This window comes from Anomalospiza imberbis, chromosome 6 (assembly GCF_031753505.1).
Source record: "Anomalospiza imberbis isolate Cuckoo-Finch-1a 21T00152 chromosome 6, ASM3175350v1, whole genome shotgun sequence".
Taxonomy (NCBI): Eukaryota; Metazoa; Chordata; class Aves; order Passeriformes; family Viduidae; genus Anomalospiza; species Anomalospiza imberbis.
The window spans coordinates 62,439,102-62,458,476 of NC_089686.1; the positions used below are offsets into that span (position 1 = coordinate 62,439,102).

The 19,375-nt window shown below is 39.3% G+C and overlaps 1 protein-coding gene across 1 annotated transcript; it reads left to right on the forward strand.

Annotated features, from left to right (window-relative positions):
• Positions 1-998: 998 nt before the first annotated feature.
• BBOX1 (gamma-butyrobetaine hydroxylase 1) lies at positions 999-18,464 on the forward strand. The gene is made up of 7 exons (XM_068194841.1): positions 999-1,233; positions 2,914-3,028; positions 12,028-12,226; positions 14,551-14,656; positions 15,559-15,755; positions 16,484-16,650; positions 17,782-18,464. Exons 1-7 carry the CDS (start codon positions 1,012-1,014, stop codon positions 17,940-17,942), a joined length of 1,167 nt encoding a protein of 388 aa, XP_068050942.1. The 5' UTR covers positions 999-1,011; the 3' UTR covers positions 17,943-18,464.
• Positions 18,465-19,375: the final 911 nt, after the last annotated feature.

Genomic DNA, 19,375 nt, shown 5'->3' on the forward strand with positions numbered 1-19,375 from the left:
GTTATGGCTAAGGGCTCAAACATTGTTATGAAGGACTTTTTGCCCTTTATGGCAAAACTGCATAATGAAATTGTGACCACCAAAGCCCACCCTTTCCTGAATATGCCTCCTGATTGGAACTTTGGACTGGGAGTTAAGCTGCCTAAGGGAACACAAGATAAGATAATGTGACACTATTGTCCAGTTACCTCAGGGCTAGGGAGAAGTAAACAAAGCTGGGGAAGAACATATCCACAAGAAAGCCAGACCCAGCATCTGTCCTGAAAATGCGCTCTGGCTGTGTTCAGGGTGGGGGAGGCCGTAGCCCACAGACCCACAGACTCAGCAGATGAGGCCAGCGTTGCAGTTGCTCTTATTCCAACCACGGGGAGAGGAGGTTTCAGGGCTGTTGCATCATCTCTGGTCAGAGGGCATAGCAACGAAAGACAGGCGAGAAGACAGATCAAATTGAAGGGATTTTTGAATAGATGAGTCTGAGCATACCCTCTGTAAGCAACATGCAATGAATATTCCTGAAGTCTAGGTAGTTGGAAGGGAAGGGAGAATCATTGTAACAGTGTCCTTTTGCTCTACTTACTTCTTCAGTAACAAGCTGCTTTTGGTGGTGTTTTAGGAGCTCCGTGATGGAGTTCCCTCTGAATGCTATAGAACCCAAAAGGTAGAACCCAATATATAATATAATAATGCTTTTTAAAACTCTGCTATATGCTTCTACATCACTAGTTGTTGAAAATACAGACATATCTTGCACATTTAATTGTCCTTACACTTTTTCCTCTCTTTACTGTTTAAGTAAATGGCTTGAAAATCTGAAAAACAAATGGCAAATGGTTTTAGGAGCTCCATGACGGAGTTGCCTCTGACGTGTCCCTGTGACGTTTCCTCTACAGAACCCAGAAGGCAGAGGGCGGTGGCGCCGCAGTGCTGAGGAGCGGAGTCCCAGGCGCGCTGCCGGAGCGCGGGGCTGGCGCCGCTCGCCGGGAGCGCTCGGCCTCGGCCGGCGCGCTCAGCATGAGCCCGGCCGTACGGAAGGTGGAGGCTTCGGGCGAGGGCCGCTTCGTCTGCGTGCAGTGGGAGGACGGCAGCGAGAGCAGCTACCCCTGCGTCTGGCTGAGGGACTGCTGCCAGTGCCCCCTCTGCTTCCTGCCCTCCGCCGGAGCGCGCAGGCTGCTCCTCGAGGATTTGGATGTCAACATCGCGGTGAAGCAGGTTGCTCTGGCAGATAGCAAAAAGGTATTTGAAGCAAACCATCGTTCACCTCTTGTGAAACTTGTCTAACAATGCTTATTAATATAAATTCGAGACAATTCCAAGTTATACTCTAATCACAGTTTGCTGGTTTGCAAACCTTACCAGGTATTTGCAAAGCTTTCAGGAAGAATCGCATTTTAGGGAATTCAGATCTTTCCATCTTCATGTGAAACTTCACTGTATGAATGTTATGCAGAGGTTGCATAAACCCGAGCTTCAGCTTTTATAATATAATAATGCTTTTTAAAATCCTGCCATATGCTTTTTCATCACTAGTTGTTGAAATTACAGACATTTCTTGCACATTTAATCACACTTACATTTTTTCCTCTCTTTATTCTTTAAGTAAATGGCTTGAAAATCTGAAAATCAAATGGCAACACAATGACGACTTTAATCCATAATGAAAATATCAGCTTTATTAGCAAACTTTCAATGTAATATAACCTTTATCTTGTGTGAACTCTCAAACCAAAATTGAATCCAATAACCAGGATTTGACTAATGACTGTATCCCTGTCTACCTATTAACATTTTTTCCTGAAAAATGGAAGGTTATCAAGCAAGAGAGGATAGGAGCTGCCCTCCTTATGAATTTCAGTCTTTCCTAATTTATGAAATCTTAGTATATTATTTTGATTTTTTTTTTTTTTTATGTTTTAAAGCGGTAAGGTTTTAAAGGTATTAAAAGCGGTACGTGGCTCCTTTGGCAAAATAATTTCCTTTGTTTTATACTTAAATATGTTTTAAACATACTCAATATGCATCAGTCAGCTGTGGGTCAGATGGGGCAGCCCTGCTGCCGGGGCAGTTTGCAGAGGCTGACTCATGTGTGAGTGTCTCAGCCACAGGGTAAAGGTCTCTGGTGAGGAATTCTGGGCTCCCTAGTTGATTGTAGACAAAATTAATGCAATGTAAATTCATTATTTGATTAGGCAAATTAGGAATTATCTGCTTCCACTTACATTCAGAAACTGGTAAAAGCACAGCACTAATACTGAAATGATACTGATAGTGTTTTACCGTCATGTGAATAAGCAGAGTCATGTGAATTGGGAATTGGTACCTATTCATCCACCTTAAAAATTCAGGTGAGGGTCTCTACTGGACTGAGCTCTTTCAGTTCATGACAAGCAAAGCCTTATGCTTTCTATCCATGTTTTTTTCAGGAATTGAAAAACCCAACACTTTTTAAAAGTTTATTTGATAGAGGGAAGACTTCAAAAGTAGGAGATGGGTTTCTCTCCTAGCACAAGGTCCTTGTCTATCTTGTTCTTTTTCTTTTCTCACGAGCCGTCAGTGTTTTGCAAGATATTTTCACTCTTCTGAGCTGGGGTGAAAAGCTCTCCCCAGTGATACGTGCCAGTTTTTACAATTCCCTTCTTTCTGTTAAGTGCAGCTCCCACAGTGGAAACAGCCCACACAAACCAGCAAATTAGGTCATGGGTTGAAATGAAAATGAACATTTATAAAAAGTCAGAATTTGAATGGTGTTTCAGCTGGGTTTTCATTACTCGTTTGTTGTCACGCTTCAGGGAAATTTTAACTCCCAAGTTATTGATCTAAGTATTACAGTTTCTGTCATTTCTAGGGTTTTTTTTGTTCAAGATTATGTTTTTCAAATATTTTTTTCTAAACTCACCTTTTCCTTTGTGTTGAAAGATCTCTATTACATGGCCTGATGAACACACAAGTGAATATGAAGCTGAGTGGTTGAAAAAACGATGCTTCTCTGAAGAAGCCAGAGCTGTAATGAGAGCAGATTTATTTTTACCAGGTAGGAATTAAATCCATGTCTGCCGTGCTTGTGTCAAATGCAAAGGGTTTGACAATGACGGTCCTGGCTAGAGGTGCCTGTGTGAGGTCCAGGTCTACCCAGCAGAAGCCATGGCAGCAGCCCTTGTTGCCCAGTGTCAGGCTGTGCATGTGTGACAGGGACCTGCGGTTGTCTTTTCCCTCTTGTACCTTTTGCACCTGAAAGAAGTACAACTAACTGGACTTCACTTACTTTCCTAAAAGCCTTCTCTTTCCAGAAAGTGTTAGTAGACCTCATAAATGAGCCATGGACCGCCAGTGGTCTGTGACTATGCAAGTGTGTGAGTGCTGTTTAAACTACTTTAATTTTTCTGAATTTTTCTAAAAAGAAAGATTATTTGGAATTGCAAGGGAGATACAACTGAAATATCTTTCCCCTTTTTCATGGCCTTCTTGTTAAAAAGTAACTGTGTAGCATAGCAGTGTGTAGTGCTGAAGTTCAGGTTGTGTTTGCTTTGCTTCCTGTGCATATTTTAGTGGTAGACTGTCTTTTGATTGCTAAGTATTTTGTATAACTGTCTTTGTAACATTTACCCTGTACAAATCACTTACTCTTTTAAGTGAATAATTATAAACCCACGAGGTATGGCATGATGCATATCATCATTACTTTGACAGCATTTCAGACTGAACATGAAAGTGTGAAAGCTTGCAAGATGACTGCGATTGCTCTTGACAGTGTTCCTGTGAGATCTGCTGTTGCATTTGTGTTGTGTTAAAACAGTATCTGTTAAAATAGGACATTACTGGTTTAAAACTTAAATTATAAGAAATAACTCCATTCATTTCAGTGGATGCTGTAATAGACTCTTCATAGTTCAGAATGGAACTATTGTCCCCAGGTAATATAAAAGTTTCGATCTGCTTTACTTTTTGTAAATTGTAGAACAGTTGTGTTTACTACTTTGAAGAGTTTGGCATGCTTCCAGAGTGAATATGGTGAAGATGCAAACTTCTTTCAGGGAAACTAGACTTGATTTTTCAGATGGCAAGAACTTTTATTTGTGAAAATGAATATCCTATGAAAGCTAAGCTAGGATGTTTTGTAGTCTTCAAAGGGATCAACTTAAATTGCTTGAGTTAATACCCAGACAAAATAATCTAGATCTCAGGTTGTGTCCATTGGCAAAGATTAATTACTGAGATTTCAATATTTCAGATGTAATGCTACTCTTTTCACCTGTTACAAAGTCTTAACTGGCTGTGATTTGCCTTCACATGTGTGCATTTGCACAGTGCTTACCCTTGGCATCTAAATACAGTGCATGTTTTGGAGTTCTCTGCTCTGCCACTGCTCTTCTCCATCGGAGCCATCTAGGTAAAAATATGCACCAAAGATCTGTTTCATTCTTTGGGTCATGCTTTTTCAAATTCTGTTTCACATGGTCGGTCTGAAGAAATTAAGAGTATAAACGTTACACCAATTAACTGGCCTTTTTTTTTAGTGATGTTATTCAGCTCTTCCTCATATTCTCAGACAAGCCCTGGCTTATGATGAATGACACCTTCTTCCAGTTTTTCCCAGGTTTCAGTTGCAAAAACAAGTCTGTAAGTTTGCTTGCTGGCTGTTTAAGATCTGTTTTTCATTGTATATTTTGGTAAGTTTAGAATACACTTCCTTGTGGTGAGTGGAGATGCACGTTGCAAATTACATGCCCTTAAGTAGCTAACCATACCCCAGCAGTATAATGTTACAGACAATGGTACAACATGCCAGCCCTGCATGCTGATTCAACAAAGAGAAATGCAAGCTCGCCAGACTGCTGTAGTTAACCTCCACTGCTGACATTCACAGCTGTGGCAGGTTTTGTTTTTTTTTTCTTTTGCAAGTGGTTATTTACTTTTAGTGATGCTTGTTTAAAAATTGTTTTTCCATCATAGTTTCTGATTCAGAAAACGCCCATGTCAGACATTGTGTCAAACCCAAAAAGAAGAGTAGGTCAGATTTTCAGTGCATGATGAAGTGACTATAAATAGCTCTATGGCAGTCTGTCAAGATTTCCCTTTTAAAACATAGCTAGATCCTATCCATGCAATATGCAAAATCAAAATCTGCTATTTGTGTATATCAAGGCTCATTTCAGCCCAGCTTACAAGATGCTCCCAAAAGAACAGCAAAAGAGCCATATTCTACTTCTACAGCTGTGGTGTCTCAAAGATACTCTCTTTTTTATTTCTGTTTACTTGAGTTCTACCCAGCAGATGTCACAGGAATGATTTACCATGTCTGTAATTCAGATGCTGGATGTAGTAGAGGGTGCGTGTGAGAGACACTGAGTAAGCCAGTATCCAGTGCCTAACTCCATTGTGAGGCTCATTTTCCAACAATTTTTTGCTGGCATCCCAACAATAGGATGGGGCTGGGGAGTTTGGGGGGTGGGGGTGGAAATTAGATAACATCACAATCATATTTTCCTGTTGGGTGAAAGAGAAGATTCTGCAGAGCTAGTCTGTAGTGGTACCTAATATTTTTTACTTTAGGTTAGGTTAAGGTTTAAACAGCAGTTTAAAGGTTTCAGATGGTGATAGTTCTTTAAAATGTGATGATATGATACTGGATGTTTATATCCAGCTCTGCAAAAGTTGGAATCAGGATGTTAACAGCATCAGTGCTGTTTTCAGTTTCTCTGCTAGGTCCTGAGAGATGATAATTTTAGGAGGATGAATTTAAAAGTAGTTTTTTTTACTTTTAAAGTTTGGTCATTTGAATTTATCCTGCAGTAATAAGTATTAAGGGCCTAATGACAAGTTAGGCTGCCATATACATAACTCACAATACAGCAAAAATACAATTGTCTTTCAACAAACATTAAAATAAATGCTGTAGGTAAAATCATGTTAGACGAAGTCATTTACTCTAGTGGTGTCTCGACTTTCTTATATTACTCCAGAAGATTTGATCAGCATTATCCCAAGTTGTATAGTAAATGCTGAATAATTGCAAGTGTTGATGCATACACACCATCTGCAGATACTGAACAAAGAGCATCTTCTCATTTTATGCAAACTCTAATGTAGTTAGGACTAACCTGGTATGATCAAGGAAAGGGATTTTTGTTTTTTCTTTTTCCCCCCGAATTATTGTTCTGAAATTATTGAAAGAGGCATTAATTCTTTCAGAAGAGTTTCATTCTTCCCATTTTGAAAAGCACATAGATCTGGGGTTTTAGTAGTCATAAATTTTCAATAAAGATACAAAATAATTTTATAAGACTTGTTTTTATCCTGTATGAGTCATTCAGTTAAATTTGCAGAGGGTCCTGGACAGGTTGGATAGATGGACTGAATCCAACAAGTTGATGTTTAACAAACCCAGTTGCCGGGTCCTGCACTTTGGCCACAACAACCCCCTGCAGCGCTACAGGCTGGGGACAGGGTGACAGGCAGAAAGGGACCTGAAGGTACTTACTGGTGGCAGACTGAACGTGAGCCAGCAGTGTAGCCAGGTGGTCAAGAAGGCCAGTGGCTTCTGGCCTGTATCAGGAATAGTGTGGCCAGCAGGAGCAGGGAGGTCACTGTTCCCCTGTGCTTGGCACTGGTGAGGCAGCACCTGGAGTGCTGTGTCCAGTCCTGGGCCCTCAATTTAGGAAGGACATGGAGATGCTGGAGCCTGTCCAGAGGAGGGCAACAGGGCTGGTGAAGGGCTTGGAACACAAGCCCTCTGAAGAGAAGCTCAGCTGTGTAGCCTGGAGGAAAGGAGGCTCAGGGGTGACTTCATCTCTCCCCACAGCTCCCTGAAAGGAGGTTGTAGCCCATTGAGGGTCAGGCTCTGCTTCCAGACAACCGTCGATAGAACGAGTGGACACGGACCAAAGATGCACCAGGAAGGTTCAGGTTGGACCTCAGGAAGAATTTCTTCACAGAAAAGGTGACTGGGCATTGGAATGGGCTGCCCAGGGCAGTGGTGGAGTCACCATGCTGGAGGCGTTTAAGAAAGCCTGGACGTGGCACTCAGTGCCATGGTTTAGGTGACAAGGGGGTGCTAGGTCAGAGGGTGGACTTGATGATCACAAAGGTCTTTCCCAACCTAGCTGATTCTGCAATTTGCAAACATAAAGATTTTTAATTTGGCAACTGCAGCTGTGCTGTGCAAGTGAGACCTAAGGCTGTCCAGACACTAATGACTGATTCCTATCTTTCTTATCCCTTCAGCTTTCAGACCATATGTTCTAATACTTCTGCTATAGTACAATGGAAACTGTATTTACTGCCTTAGCAGTGGGAAGAATTTGTTCTATGATGACACAATAAAGCAATGAAGTGCTTGAGTGGGATCAGTTACCACCAGGAAATACTGCCAAAAAGTACAGTCCCTGCTCAGTTCAGCACAGCTCCTTGACAGATTTTCAGGCTGAAGAGATTTTGTGAATAAAAATGGGTAGAAAGTTCCTGTTTGGTATGTGGAAGAATAACATGCCATGGGGAGGATACAGTTTTCTAAGACTTTCAGACAGTCTTTTTAAAAACACTTTTAAATGGAAGAACATAACTGTCTGCATACTACAAGATCTTTTTTCCATTCTCTGAATTTTGCTTTCCCTGTCCCTTTTCCAATTAATTATGGACTTGGTAGTCTGTCAAATTGTAAATATTGGACAACATAGAGCATTTTCATCCGGAGCCAAGGTGTAAATGCTGATTCTTTTAGTGCAGATCTATGACTCATCTCTCACCTATTGCTGTTGTGCTCACCTGGCTGTGATGCTCTCTGGGACCAGTCAGGAGAATTCCTTCACTGTTTTTTGTACAAATAAGAATTGTTTAAAAGCAATTCATGTGTATGTCAGACAAAAGTGTTAGAAATTAGACCTCAGAACTATTGCAGCTACTAGAAGGATCAAAATTGGCACTAGTGTATTTAAATTAAGCTCTAAGAGCTCTCTGAAAAAAACCCACAATTACTAAGATTTAAAGCATAAAGATTAAAAAGTCTGCAGGAAATTCTGTGCTAAAATTCATCATTTTCTTTGGGATACTTAGTATTAAATGGTTAGGTCACATTCATATAGCACTTGGAGCAATATGCAAGGTTTCCATTACAGAGTACACTGACCAGTGTGAAGGGGGAAAGGTTGCTCCTGCAGTAGTTCAAAGGCTAAGCTCTTGACTGCATCAGCATGTCACTGAAGGGCTGGAAATTAGGAGCCTTTCTTCTCTGAATTTTGAGGTAGGATTTATATGCATTTGTGTACCAGCTTGCACCTTTAAATAGAGAGACAAACCTAAAGAATGCTGGCTACACTTGTCACCGGAAGGGAATTCATATGAGAAAAGTGAAACTTTGAGGAAAAGAGTTCATAGCCTCCCTAGGCAGGATTGAACCATATTTACTCTCTAGATTTTTTTGTTTTGTTGGTGTTTGGGGACTATGCTTGTTTGTTTGTTGGTGTTTTTAAAATGCAAAGTGGTGAAACATAAAAAAAAAAAAAAAAAAAGCTCTTCAGTTTTAGTAGCTGTTTTGGGAGTATCAGTGTAGAGTTCAGTTTCCTTGACACTTTGCAATTTCCACATTGTAGAGGTATGGTAGAGATTAAATATCTCTTTGGTCAGCAGGCAACGTTATAGTATTATTCCCAGATACATTTCAGAGTCTGGCAAAGGCTAAATTCACAGAAAAATTATTTCTCTTCAAGTTAAGTAATATAAGAAATATTTTGAGTTTAGCTTTTGTCTCCCTTTGGCTCCACAGATGTTTGGATGTGAAGCTAGATGACAGTTGCCAGTGCTGAAGGTCTGGTTGGGTGGAGGATGGAGGGTAGTGGTTCCACTGTCCAGCTGTAGGGGTTGACAGGTTTGTCATGCCAAAATCCAAGACAGTCCCAGACTGGTATGCTGAGCATGTGCTGTTCTGCAGTGCTGTGACAAAGCACAGGTCTGTAACAAAAGCCAAAACCACCTGAAAACCCAGCACCACAGGTCATGCCCTGCTGCAGAAAGGTCATCCCATATCAAGTGAAACTTCTAGCAAGAACAGTAGGCATTGGGAGTTTGAACAAGAGGACACTGCAGTCCATGTACCCCTGGAAGCGTGGAACTCCTGAAGCTGCAGTTCAGTTCCAGGTGCATGTATTTATTTTCCAAAGTGAAGAAAAATTTGTTGATGTATTCCTTGAAATTCTACTTCTTGTTTCTGGAAAATTAGGAAAATATTTATTAGCAAGTCAGTAAGAAAACTAAGATGGAAAAGATGAAACTTATAATGTTCTGTTTGTTTTCACATGGTTATTCACCTGCTCTGTCTTTCAAAGGATGTTCTTAGCATACTTACACAACATACAACATACTTAAGGCTATTTTAATTTCTTAACTTCTGATAGAGTAAAGGGAAAAAATTTCATATTTTATTTTTTGGCCATCTTTCAAATGTGTGAAAAGATGTATATTAAGTTAAACACAGTGGAGCAGTGAGTAATTGACCATGGAGTGGTATCAAAAAGAAATTTAACAATGTGAGATTATATCTCTCCTCAAGATTTGCACTTTTTTATTTTGTTAACATGTTACAAAAATTCAACAGCTTGTCAGTCATACTGCTGCTTCTTTGAAACACAGGTAGACCATAAAAGATAAAAGATGGTCTTTGTGGATAGCTCATATCTGGGCATGTGTGTTCTGATTCTTGGACCATGTCTGACTAGCCTTAGACAGATGAAAGAAGAACACTAGTGGTTGAAAAATATTTTACTCTGTAGCGTCTGAGTTCAATTTTTTTTTATGAGGACACTATATTTTGTGCTTCCTACCTATATCCAGAAAGAGGTAAAAAAGAAGACCAAACCTGGCCTTCACATTTGTTTGAATTGTAGTATGTCTTTCAGTCACCAGGTAAAATTACCCAGAGTTCTCAATTTTGATAGCTCCTTGGAATTTGTAGGTTTTATTGGTCCTGTCCATCGTAGAGATGTTGGAATAAGTAGAGATGCAAGTGTTTTAAAAGTGATGCCACCTGCATAATTTCACGAATGTTTATGTGGTCTCATTTCTAGTGTGTGATCTCTGTGATTGATGATTGAGCAAGTTACCTGTATATTAGCTAAAATACCAAGTGAGGTAGTTGTGATTTAAGCAAAACAATTATTCTAGATAAAATCTTTTCATGCTTTATAGTACACTCTTCTAAGAATAGCAGCTTCAAATTAAATATATAAAAAACAAGGAAAAACAAATATGTCTTTACTGTAAGAATGAAAGCCCAGTATTGAAGAGAATGCTTGACTTAAACCAGTAATGTTTCAAGTTTTGCAAAAGACGAGAATCGATGCTAACTTTACGCAAAACAAAAAAAGTAAGAAATAGCATCTTTGTCCTTTTTACCCATTACTGTGCGCTCTCTTTGAACGTGTGTGTATGTTCGTTATGGTATGTTTCTGCATACAAGCCAGTAAACTGAAAAACTTAGACGATATTACTGAGGGAGAAGAGAACAAGAAGGCAGGCAGTGTTACATTTGGGGAGTAGTATAGGTCTTTTATACAGGAGAAAAAGTAATTACCTCATACCTATTTCCCTGTGTTACAGTGCCTTCAAAAGGCCCATTTATCTGTCCAAATGGTCTTTGGTATCTGCTGTCAGCACAGCTTTTCTGATAAATGAGCAGCTCACACCTCGTTTCCTCATTCTGAAAGTTGACATTATTCATAGCCCACAAAAAGTCTGAAACATGTAAGACCCAAAGTTGCTATGAAAGAACCTGGAGAGTCATAATCACCAGAATGTTACACCAGGAGTCAATGTAACTTACCACTGAATTGTCGATAGTGTAGAGTCCTTTCACTCAACCCTCAAAGGGCAGCCACAAAGCAGGCATCCCAAACTTTGAGGAGAAGACCCCACACATTTCCAGGGGATGTGCAGAAGACTTCTGCTTTGTGAACATACGGTGTAGCTTTTATAGGTTGTAAAGTGGGGTGTCTGTCAGTCAAAAATTCCAATTTATCTTTCCACATCTGCTTCCACTGCAAGATGTTTATTGTCAGCTCAGGAATGGTAATCCCATGGTGCCAAAATAACTCATTAACTCAAAACAAGCTGCCCTGATGGAGTTGTTTCACCAATTAGCAAACTTGGGTGAGAGGCGAGATGCACTGAGTTATTGCATCAGCTGACAAGCTGTTAAGGGCAGGGGGTATGCCCTGCTGCACTCCAAATGCCCTTTGTGTGTTGGAGAACCCAGAGCTGGATGCAGTACTCCAAGCGGGGTCTCAGCAGAGCAGAGAGGCAGAAAATGAATGGGCATGAGAAGTGTTTCATGGACGCAGGCAAGGAAAACTGAAACAACTGGCCTTGGGTTTTGAGAAGCTTTTTCACAGAGCTCTGCATGGACCAGCATGGTCCCAAGCCATGAGCTTGACCTCAAATGACCCCCACAGGCTAATTGGTTGAACTCAGGGAATCCCAGCACAGTCCCAACCAATGAGTTTGACCTCAAGTGACCCCATAGGCAAAATGGTTGACCTCACATGACCCCAGCATTGTCCAAACTCATGAATTTGACCTCAAGCAGGCTAATTGGTTGAACCCAGGTAGCACCATCACAGTGTCAAGTGATCGGTCTGAAGTCAGGTAACCCCATGGGTTGACCTATGAGGGACGTCTCAGTGTGCTCCATGGTTTTCTTCCCCCTTGACTGTATTTTCAGATTTTCACTCTTGTGGCTCATCAGTACAGACAGAAGAATGAATACACACATTTCTGATGCACTGTTAACAAAAAAATATTCCTTTCAAACTGTCCTTTCATTCAATTTCTGAACAAAAATTTCAATACTGCAGTGTCTTGCTGAATTTCATCACAAGTTTGCTTGTCATCGGTGCAAACTCAGTGACCCCATCTGAGATGGTTTGCAGGATTGAGGAATATTCACAAAGACATAGAAATACCACTAACTTCCTGCTTTGACAGTGTCCTGAGTTTTGATGCTAAAATAGCTAAGAACTTGTTTCTCTATTTCTTCCCTTTCAGAACGTCAGTACTGGGGCTCAGACCTTCAACTTCCCAAAATACCTTTTGAAGAAATAATGTACAATGATGAAAGTGCATACAAATGGCTGTGCACCCTAAAGAAAGTAGGAATTGTTCTACTGACAGGAGCTGCTACAAGGCAGGGAGAATTGATTAGACTTGGCCACAGAATTGGGTTTCTTCGTCTCACATTTTATGGGTGAGTTTGTTTTATAAAATCTTTGTTTTACCAGTGTTTAATCACCTCTAATGTTCTTCATCTAAGCTTGTTATATCTCTTTTGTGGATTTATCTCTTAAAGCAAGGTGTATGTTTTTTTCTCTCTATAGTAGAAAATTTGGCATCAAGTTCATATACCATAAAAGAGAATTGCTTTGTTGTGACAGGGTATGTAAAGAAGAGCAGAAATAACACTAACTGCTGAGAGAAGGAAAAGTGCCTGAAAAAAAGTGTTGTATGTAGGGTAATGGTGATATAGACTTACTTATCTATGCCATGAAACAAAACCAAAAATCCCTAATCCAGTCCTGTTCTGATCAGAGGAAGTTATCTGTTCTGAGAGATCTGTTATCTGTTCAGACAGCCTCGTTTTCTACTGATGAAGACTGAACCCATGTTGCTAACTAATGCAGAAAAATTGCTACGCCTGCTTGGTGCCAATCTTCCTACTCTATCCAACAGCCTGAACAATGGGCTTGGAAATCTAACCCTAAGTATTAAACCACAAACCATTCCAACCCACTTTGCTCTCCTTAAGGTCCCAGAGTCCTCTGACATGCCATTACTACCTGTGCATCCAACATGGCCAAGTCGATGCTTCAGCTCAGTTGAGACTTAGACAAAGTAATGTTGATTTTTCCATATTCAATGCTGAGCTCCCTATCAGCCTCTTTGACTTCAAGTCAGTAACTTGGGCTTTGACCAAAGCTCCCTGTGTGGAAGGAAAGTTCCTGGGGAGCAGCTTCCCTTGCAAATCCTGACAGTACAATAGCAATGACTGCTTTTACAAAAGCTTCTGATGATTCTATAAAGTGTTACCACTCCAGCAATTTTATATATTTCATATAAATGTGACAATTAAAATGTGTTAAATTGTTTTAGAGCCATCAAGTGACACCATAGCCTATTAAATTAAAGATAGAGCAAATCTGGCTGCCTTCAGCACTAATTACAGGAATTATAAAAAGGGGCTATTTTTTGTCTGTCAAACTGTGGAAGTGTGGTTAAAAGTATCATACTTGAGTACTGAGGTCATGTGATGATGAATATGTGCTGTTACTCAAGTGCTGTACCAAATTATAAAAACTATTTCTCCTAGGCAATTAAACACATTTGCAAATACTCGAGAGATTTTTCCCTCTGGAGATTGCAGAAATCTAATTTTAGCATTTTGCATAATTTCTATACTAAATACCACTCCTAGAACAAAAGCATTTCCATACGATATATAAATAATTTTATCTGCATGTTCTTTAGCCTATTTTCTTTTTTAAACTGTTATTAAGAAATACAACTATTTGCACACCATCTGGAACATATTTTGCCTATAGTATTCCACAAGGGAAAATTAGTTTCATCATTTCTTTTTGGTCACTTACGTGTGTGCAATTACACAGTCTCTGTATGGTAAATTACACTCTTCCAGACAAATACCTGGATCTATGATATGCATCTGCCGAGGACTGTCTTCAATCATGTGAACTTTGTGTAAACAAAACCTGTGGTTCTTGGTCTCAAATTCTTCTGCATGGTGTGTCACTCAAAACACATTTTGTCTGTGCAGCAGCATGAGGTATTCATGTCTTTGTCATATAGCTGTGACTTACTTTTTTCACTGCAGTTGTCAGAAAACTTTTTACTGAATTGTGCCACATTCCAAGAGAGAAACTATGTAATAAAATAAACAGAGCTAGTTCTCAATAAGGGTGTCATAGAAAGGGAAGAAGTGTCAAAGTCTTTCATCAAGACATTTTTCTCCAGAAGCAAATTTTCAGCTTACAGCAATGATCTGCCTGTAAAGGATACTCTATATTTTCTAAGATTATGAATCCTTAAAAATAACTTCTGGGGAAAGTTATGTGGCCTTTACAAGTTCTGTATTTCATTGATGATGTGATCCATGTGGCACAGGGAAAGTGGAAGGTTGATTAAAAAAAAAAAATGGACCAGCTTCTACTCACATACTTCTGAAGCATCAGTACTAGGATGATTTCTACTGGCAGAAGCCTCTTGGTTAGTGTCTTCAGCTGGCCTTTGCCACCACTGGAAAGCCATCCTACTTCTAGGTACCACCCTGGTGCCAGATGTCCCTTGACACACTGAAGTTTATCTAGGACTGCTGAAATAAGCCTCTGTTGGGGTGGAGGGACACTGCTAAATCCTTATTTCCTTATCATGTTACAATATTTTCATGTCCTAAGATGAAGTGACTCTTGCACTGTGATTGCACAGTTTCAATGTGTACTGTCTGGCATGCTGGCTGGATGTTCTAGCACATTTTCTCTTTTCCCTTTCATTATAAAGACCAACTTGGCAAGTGCAAGACAAAGCAGATGCGAACAATGTAGCTTATACAACTGGGAGACTCTGTTTTCACACTGATTACCCGGTTCTGCAGCACCCACCTGGGGTAAGTTGAATTTACTGACTTTTTCACCCCACAAAATGGAAAAGGGAAATATTCCTGTAGTGTGAAATATGGTTGGTGATCAGTGGCTCTGAATTTAGTCTTAAAAGAGCAGTGTAAAATTATTGATATATTAATCTGCATATGATAATCTATATACACACGGCATGCGATTTATACAGTATGACGTAAATTTGGCATAAGTCTCCCGTATATCCCATAACTTTAAAATTAAATTCACAAAATATTGAAAATATTACCACTTGAGAAAATTTTCAGGTCCTTTATAGACTTTGAATACTGTTCTGATTATTTCACAAATGATAGGTATCTAAATGCTGTAGTCACATTGTGACATTTTAGGACTCATCTCTTCAGCTCAGGAGGGGAACAGAGAAAGAAATACAATTAAGATGGTATATTCTGTTTCCTGTGAATTGGTACAAGATAAATACTTGTTTGCCCTTTCATGACCGACAAAAAATCAGGGCCATTCTGTAAAACTGGACAACCACAGAAAACATGTTTTCACCTGGTTCCTCTCATATCAAAGTGTAATCCACATAATTCGCATCATTCTAGAGAACTGGAAAGTAGTAGGAAGAGAAATAGGGCCTCAAAGGAAAGAAGCAAGACCTCTTGGCCACTGACTCACAGGTTGGAAGTATTAGAAGATATCCCAATGGGATGGATTTATGAACACGCTATTTTAATTTTCTGCCTATGTGATACTGGTGGCAGAGTGTTGTGAAGCTGCAGTAAATGAGAACTCAGTCTGTCACTGGGAAAAAAACCCAAACAAGCAACCAGAATAAAAGAACCACAGATGTGAGAGTACTGATACTAATAAACTGTTAAATATGCAAGCCAATTATTTTTTTTAAAGAGCTGTTAATTCATTCCAGGTTCAATTTCTTCACTGTATAAAGCAAACAGCTGCAGGAGGTGAAAGTGAAGTTGTAGATGGATTTAATGTATCCAACAAGCTGAAGAAACAAAATCCTGAGGCATATCAGATCCTGACCTCTACTGCTGTAGACTACACTGATGTTGGAGTGGATTACTGTGAATTTGCTGTGCACTGTAAACAAAGGATTATAGAGTGAGTAGTTTCAACACCACCTAAAAAGAAAATCCCTGTCATCTGGTGGATGACATGTTGGTAGGAGAAGGTCTGCTCCTGCCACCTTGTGGGAAAGCACTGGTTTAACTTGATCGGTAGTTCTAGGTTTGGGTAGAGTTAGTTGGTTGGGATCTGTAGTCTGTTTTTCTGGGGGAATGTGTGACTTGTTCTGTGCATTGTGCTACTTACTCAGTTTCGCCGCATACAAACAAAAAGTGGTGGTAATTAGAGTAACTCCTAGGCACAGGCACGGGTAAGCAAACAGCCAAATGCCAGCCAACATACATATACATACATACGTACGTACGTATATGTATATGTATATAATGCCAAGGACAGGTAATAATTTGAATAATTTAGATTAAGAATTATATACTATCAGAAGATGAAATGCAAATGTTCTTTAATATTTTCTGATTTTAAAAAGTCTGTGATTTATTTCAAAAAGTTTACAGTTAAAGAGTGTATAATATAGATCTTTGAGCAAATTAAGTATCTGCACTTTCTCCTGATTATCCCTTTTCCTAGTTAGTCTTAATTAGCAAAATCCAATATCAATCTGAATTTTGCTATAGAAACATACTGATATTCCAGCAGGAGAATTCAGTTATTTTTTAATCAACTTGAACTGTTTCAGTAACAACAGAATACATTCCTTTTTCTTTTTTCCTTTTCTTTTTTTTTCCCCCCTTTTCTTTGTCTTATAGCATAGATTCCAGAGGCCAAGCAACTCGCATCAATTATAATAATGCAACAAGAGACACAGTGTTTGATATACCAGCTGAAAAAGTGAGGCCATTTTATGCAGCTCTAAAGGAATTTAATGATTTATTGAACAGCCCAGAACACAAGTTTACTTACAAACTGAAACCAGGTCAGTAAGTTGCTTCTCCTCACAACAATTTTTCACGTTTTTCCTGACAGTCAAAATACTTGAACACTGCTGGCACTAGTACTGAGAAGGAGCCTTGAGTCTTTCTATCATCTATTTTATTTCTTACTGCTTTCTTACATTCATCTCGTAGATTGCTTCTGCCATTGTTACACTATAAAGAAGAAAAAAGTGGCAGGGGGGAATAGTCTACCTATAGATTAGTCAAATGTGTCTCTAAACTAAATCCAAAAGAGCATCTTATGCTATATAGCATACTGGAAATTGATGTATCAGTAGCGCCATAGATTGGCAATACTATGTGTGATATCATGTGTAGCCTTAATCTCTGTTATTTTGTTCCTCAGCATTAAAATAAAGATACGAATCTCTCAAGAGATATTACAAAAGTAAATTCATCTTTGCATCTGCCTCATATACTATGATACTTGTGTCTAAAATGTCTGTGGGGAAGTTAATCTCTCTCCATTGGAAACAAACAATAAAATACTGTGTAAGATCACATTAATGGAAAAACAAAGAGCCTTACATTGCGTTAGTGACATCCATTTTGTTGATTAATGCAAATGGTGGTAGAGGAGATGAGGAGAATACAAGAAAGACTGTGAGTTTATTTAATTCAAGATTTACCATAATGGTGACACACAAGGGAGAAAAATTGAATTGGCATTCTAGCATTAATTATGCGATTTCCTAACTTTCAGTGTTTTGACTTTGTTCTCATGAAACTCTCTTAACAGGGATGGTATGTATGTGTATAGTACAAATAGTACTAGACTGATCAAATAAAAAGTATCCTAGTGGCTTTCATCCATTTTATTTATTTCACCTCTCTGGATCTGCATTCTCCTCAAGGATTGATTTTCTCAGTATGGACTCCTCTACCACTCTGTTTTTTAACGCCTCATTATACAAGAAATGAAAGGAGATGTTAAAAGGGAACTGGCCTCTCTGGTTGAGAAAGTTAAAATTACTGTGTTGTTGCCATGTATCTCCAGCTGGGCTACTTAAAATTATTACTCCCTAACTGTTGATATGCATCTACCTCTGTATTTTTTTGAAGAAATCAACTCTAACATTCCAACTGCTGACCTTTGTGCAATCTCTTTATAGGAGACATACTGACATTTGATAACTGGCGTGTGCTTCATGGTCGCCAAAGCTACCCATCCTGTTCAGAAGTGACACGTCACCTGGAAGGTGCCTATGCAGACTGGGATGTAGTCATGTCAAGGCTCCAGCTCCTTAGGAAAAGGGTCCTGAATAGGGATTGAGCTTTCTTCTAACTAGAATGAGCAAAACGTAGATTATCTAACCTCAGTCGCAAGAGCAATATTAAAAAAATGAGTCTTCTTTTCAGAAACTAGCATCACAAGGGCTTGTCATAGAACCAGGGTAAAGGCTTTGAACTGACAGAGGGTAGGTTTTGATTAGATATGAGGAAGAAATTCTTTACTGTGAGGTACTGCAACAGGTTGCTCAGAGAAACTGTGGCTGCCCAGTCCCTGGAGGTGTTCAAGGCCAGGCTGGGTGGGGCTTGCAGCAACCTGGGATAGTGAAAGGTATCCTTGCTTATTGCAGAGGGAATGAGCTGGTCTATAAGGTCCCTTTCAACCCAAACGATTCTATGAGTCTGTCATAAATATATTTTTGATTTCTATAAGCTAAGAAACATTTTGTTCATAACAATTTAAGATTTATCTATGCCCTGGTCTTTGAATCTAGAAAATATATTGCTATGTCTGTAAGTTTATGTGCTTTTGTAAAAGCAGTGTGCAAAGTGGCTTGAAAGATTATCACTTCACTGGGCTGACTGCAGATCACAATGCCTTCCTTTGCCTCTACGTATCTACCTGCCCTCCTTAGAAGGCTTGAAAGGTAAAAAGAAAAAAGTATCGTTAACTAAATTTTGTTATAAATGGCACCTTCCTTTATTTTCAGAGAAGCAGTCTTTATTGCATAAATCATAACTAAAATTCACTATCAAAAAAAAAAAAAACCACTGCCACGGTGTTATTTTTAAATACACACCTTTCTAGGTAGGACTCTGCTGTAATACATGATGTCATTGAACACAGGCTGTATTCTCTACATCCCACTGTACATGTTTTGATTATCACAGCCAAAAATAATTTTTCTTCCATTTCCAAGTCCATAAGCTCAGAAATCATAAACCTACCAAAGAATGCATCATATTAATGCTCCTCTGCATTAGGAAGATAAATCACTCTCAGTGCAGAGGTCATAGACAGGATCAGAAATCCTATCAGAGGCCATGTACACACCTAAGGTCTGTACGGCAGATTTTTGAGTAGAGTCAAAAGGAGGAATGCTGATGATGCTTGGTGGCTAGAAACGACAAAGAAGAAGTGGGTATTGACTTTGCATGTGACAGAAATGTGGCAACTGAATCCAAACCCATTTTTGTTACACCTCCAATAGGTCTTTAGGATGTTTTCCTCTACTCTGGATTCTGAATAAAAATCACACTATCTAGAAATGACTGCAGCCAAAGTAGTGCAGTTCTTTCCCTACATTCAGATGCCAAATGGAAAAAGAAAGCGTTGTTTTCATACTTAGCAACGTGTCCACTGAGTTTATTTTTCACTGTTCTTATAGCTGCAGAGTTAACAGGGTACCTTTCACCATGCTATGAGCTGGACAAAATAACCACTCTTCCACCCTCATATCCTTCTGTTCAACTGTG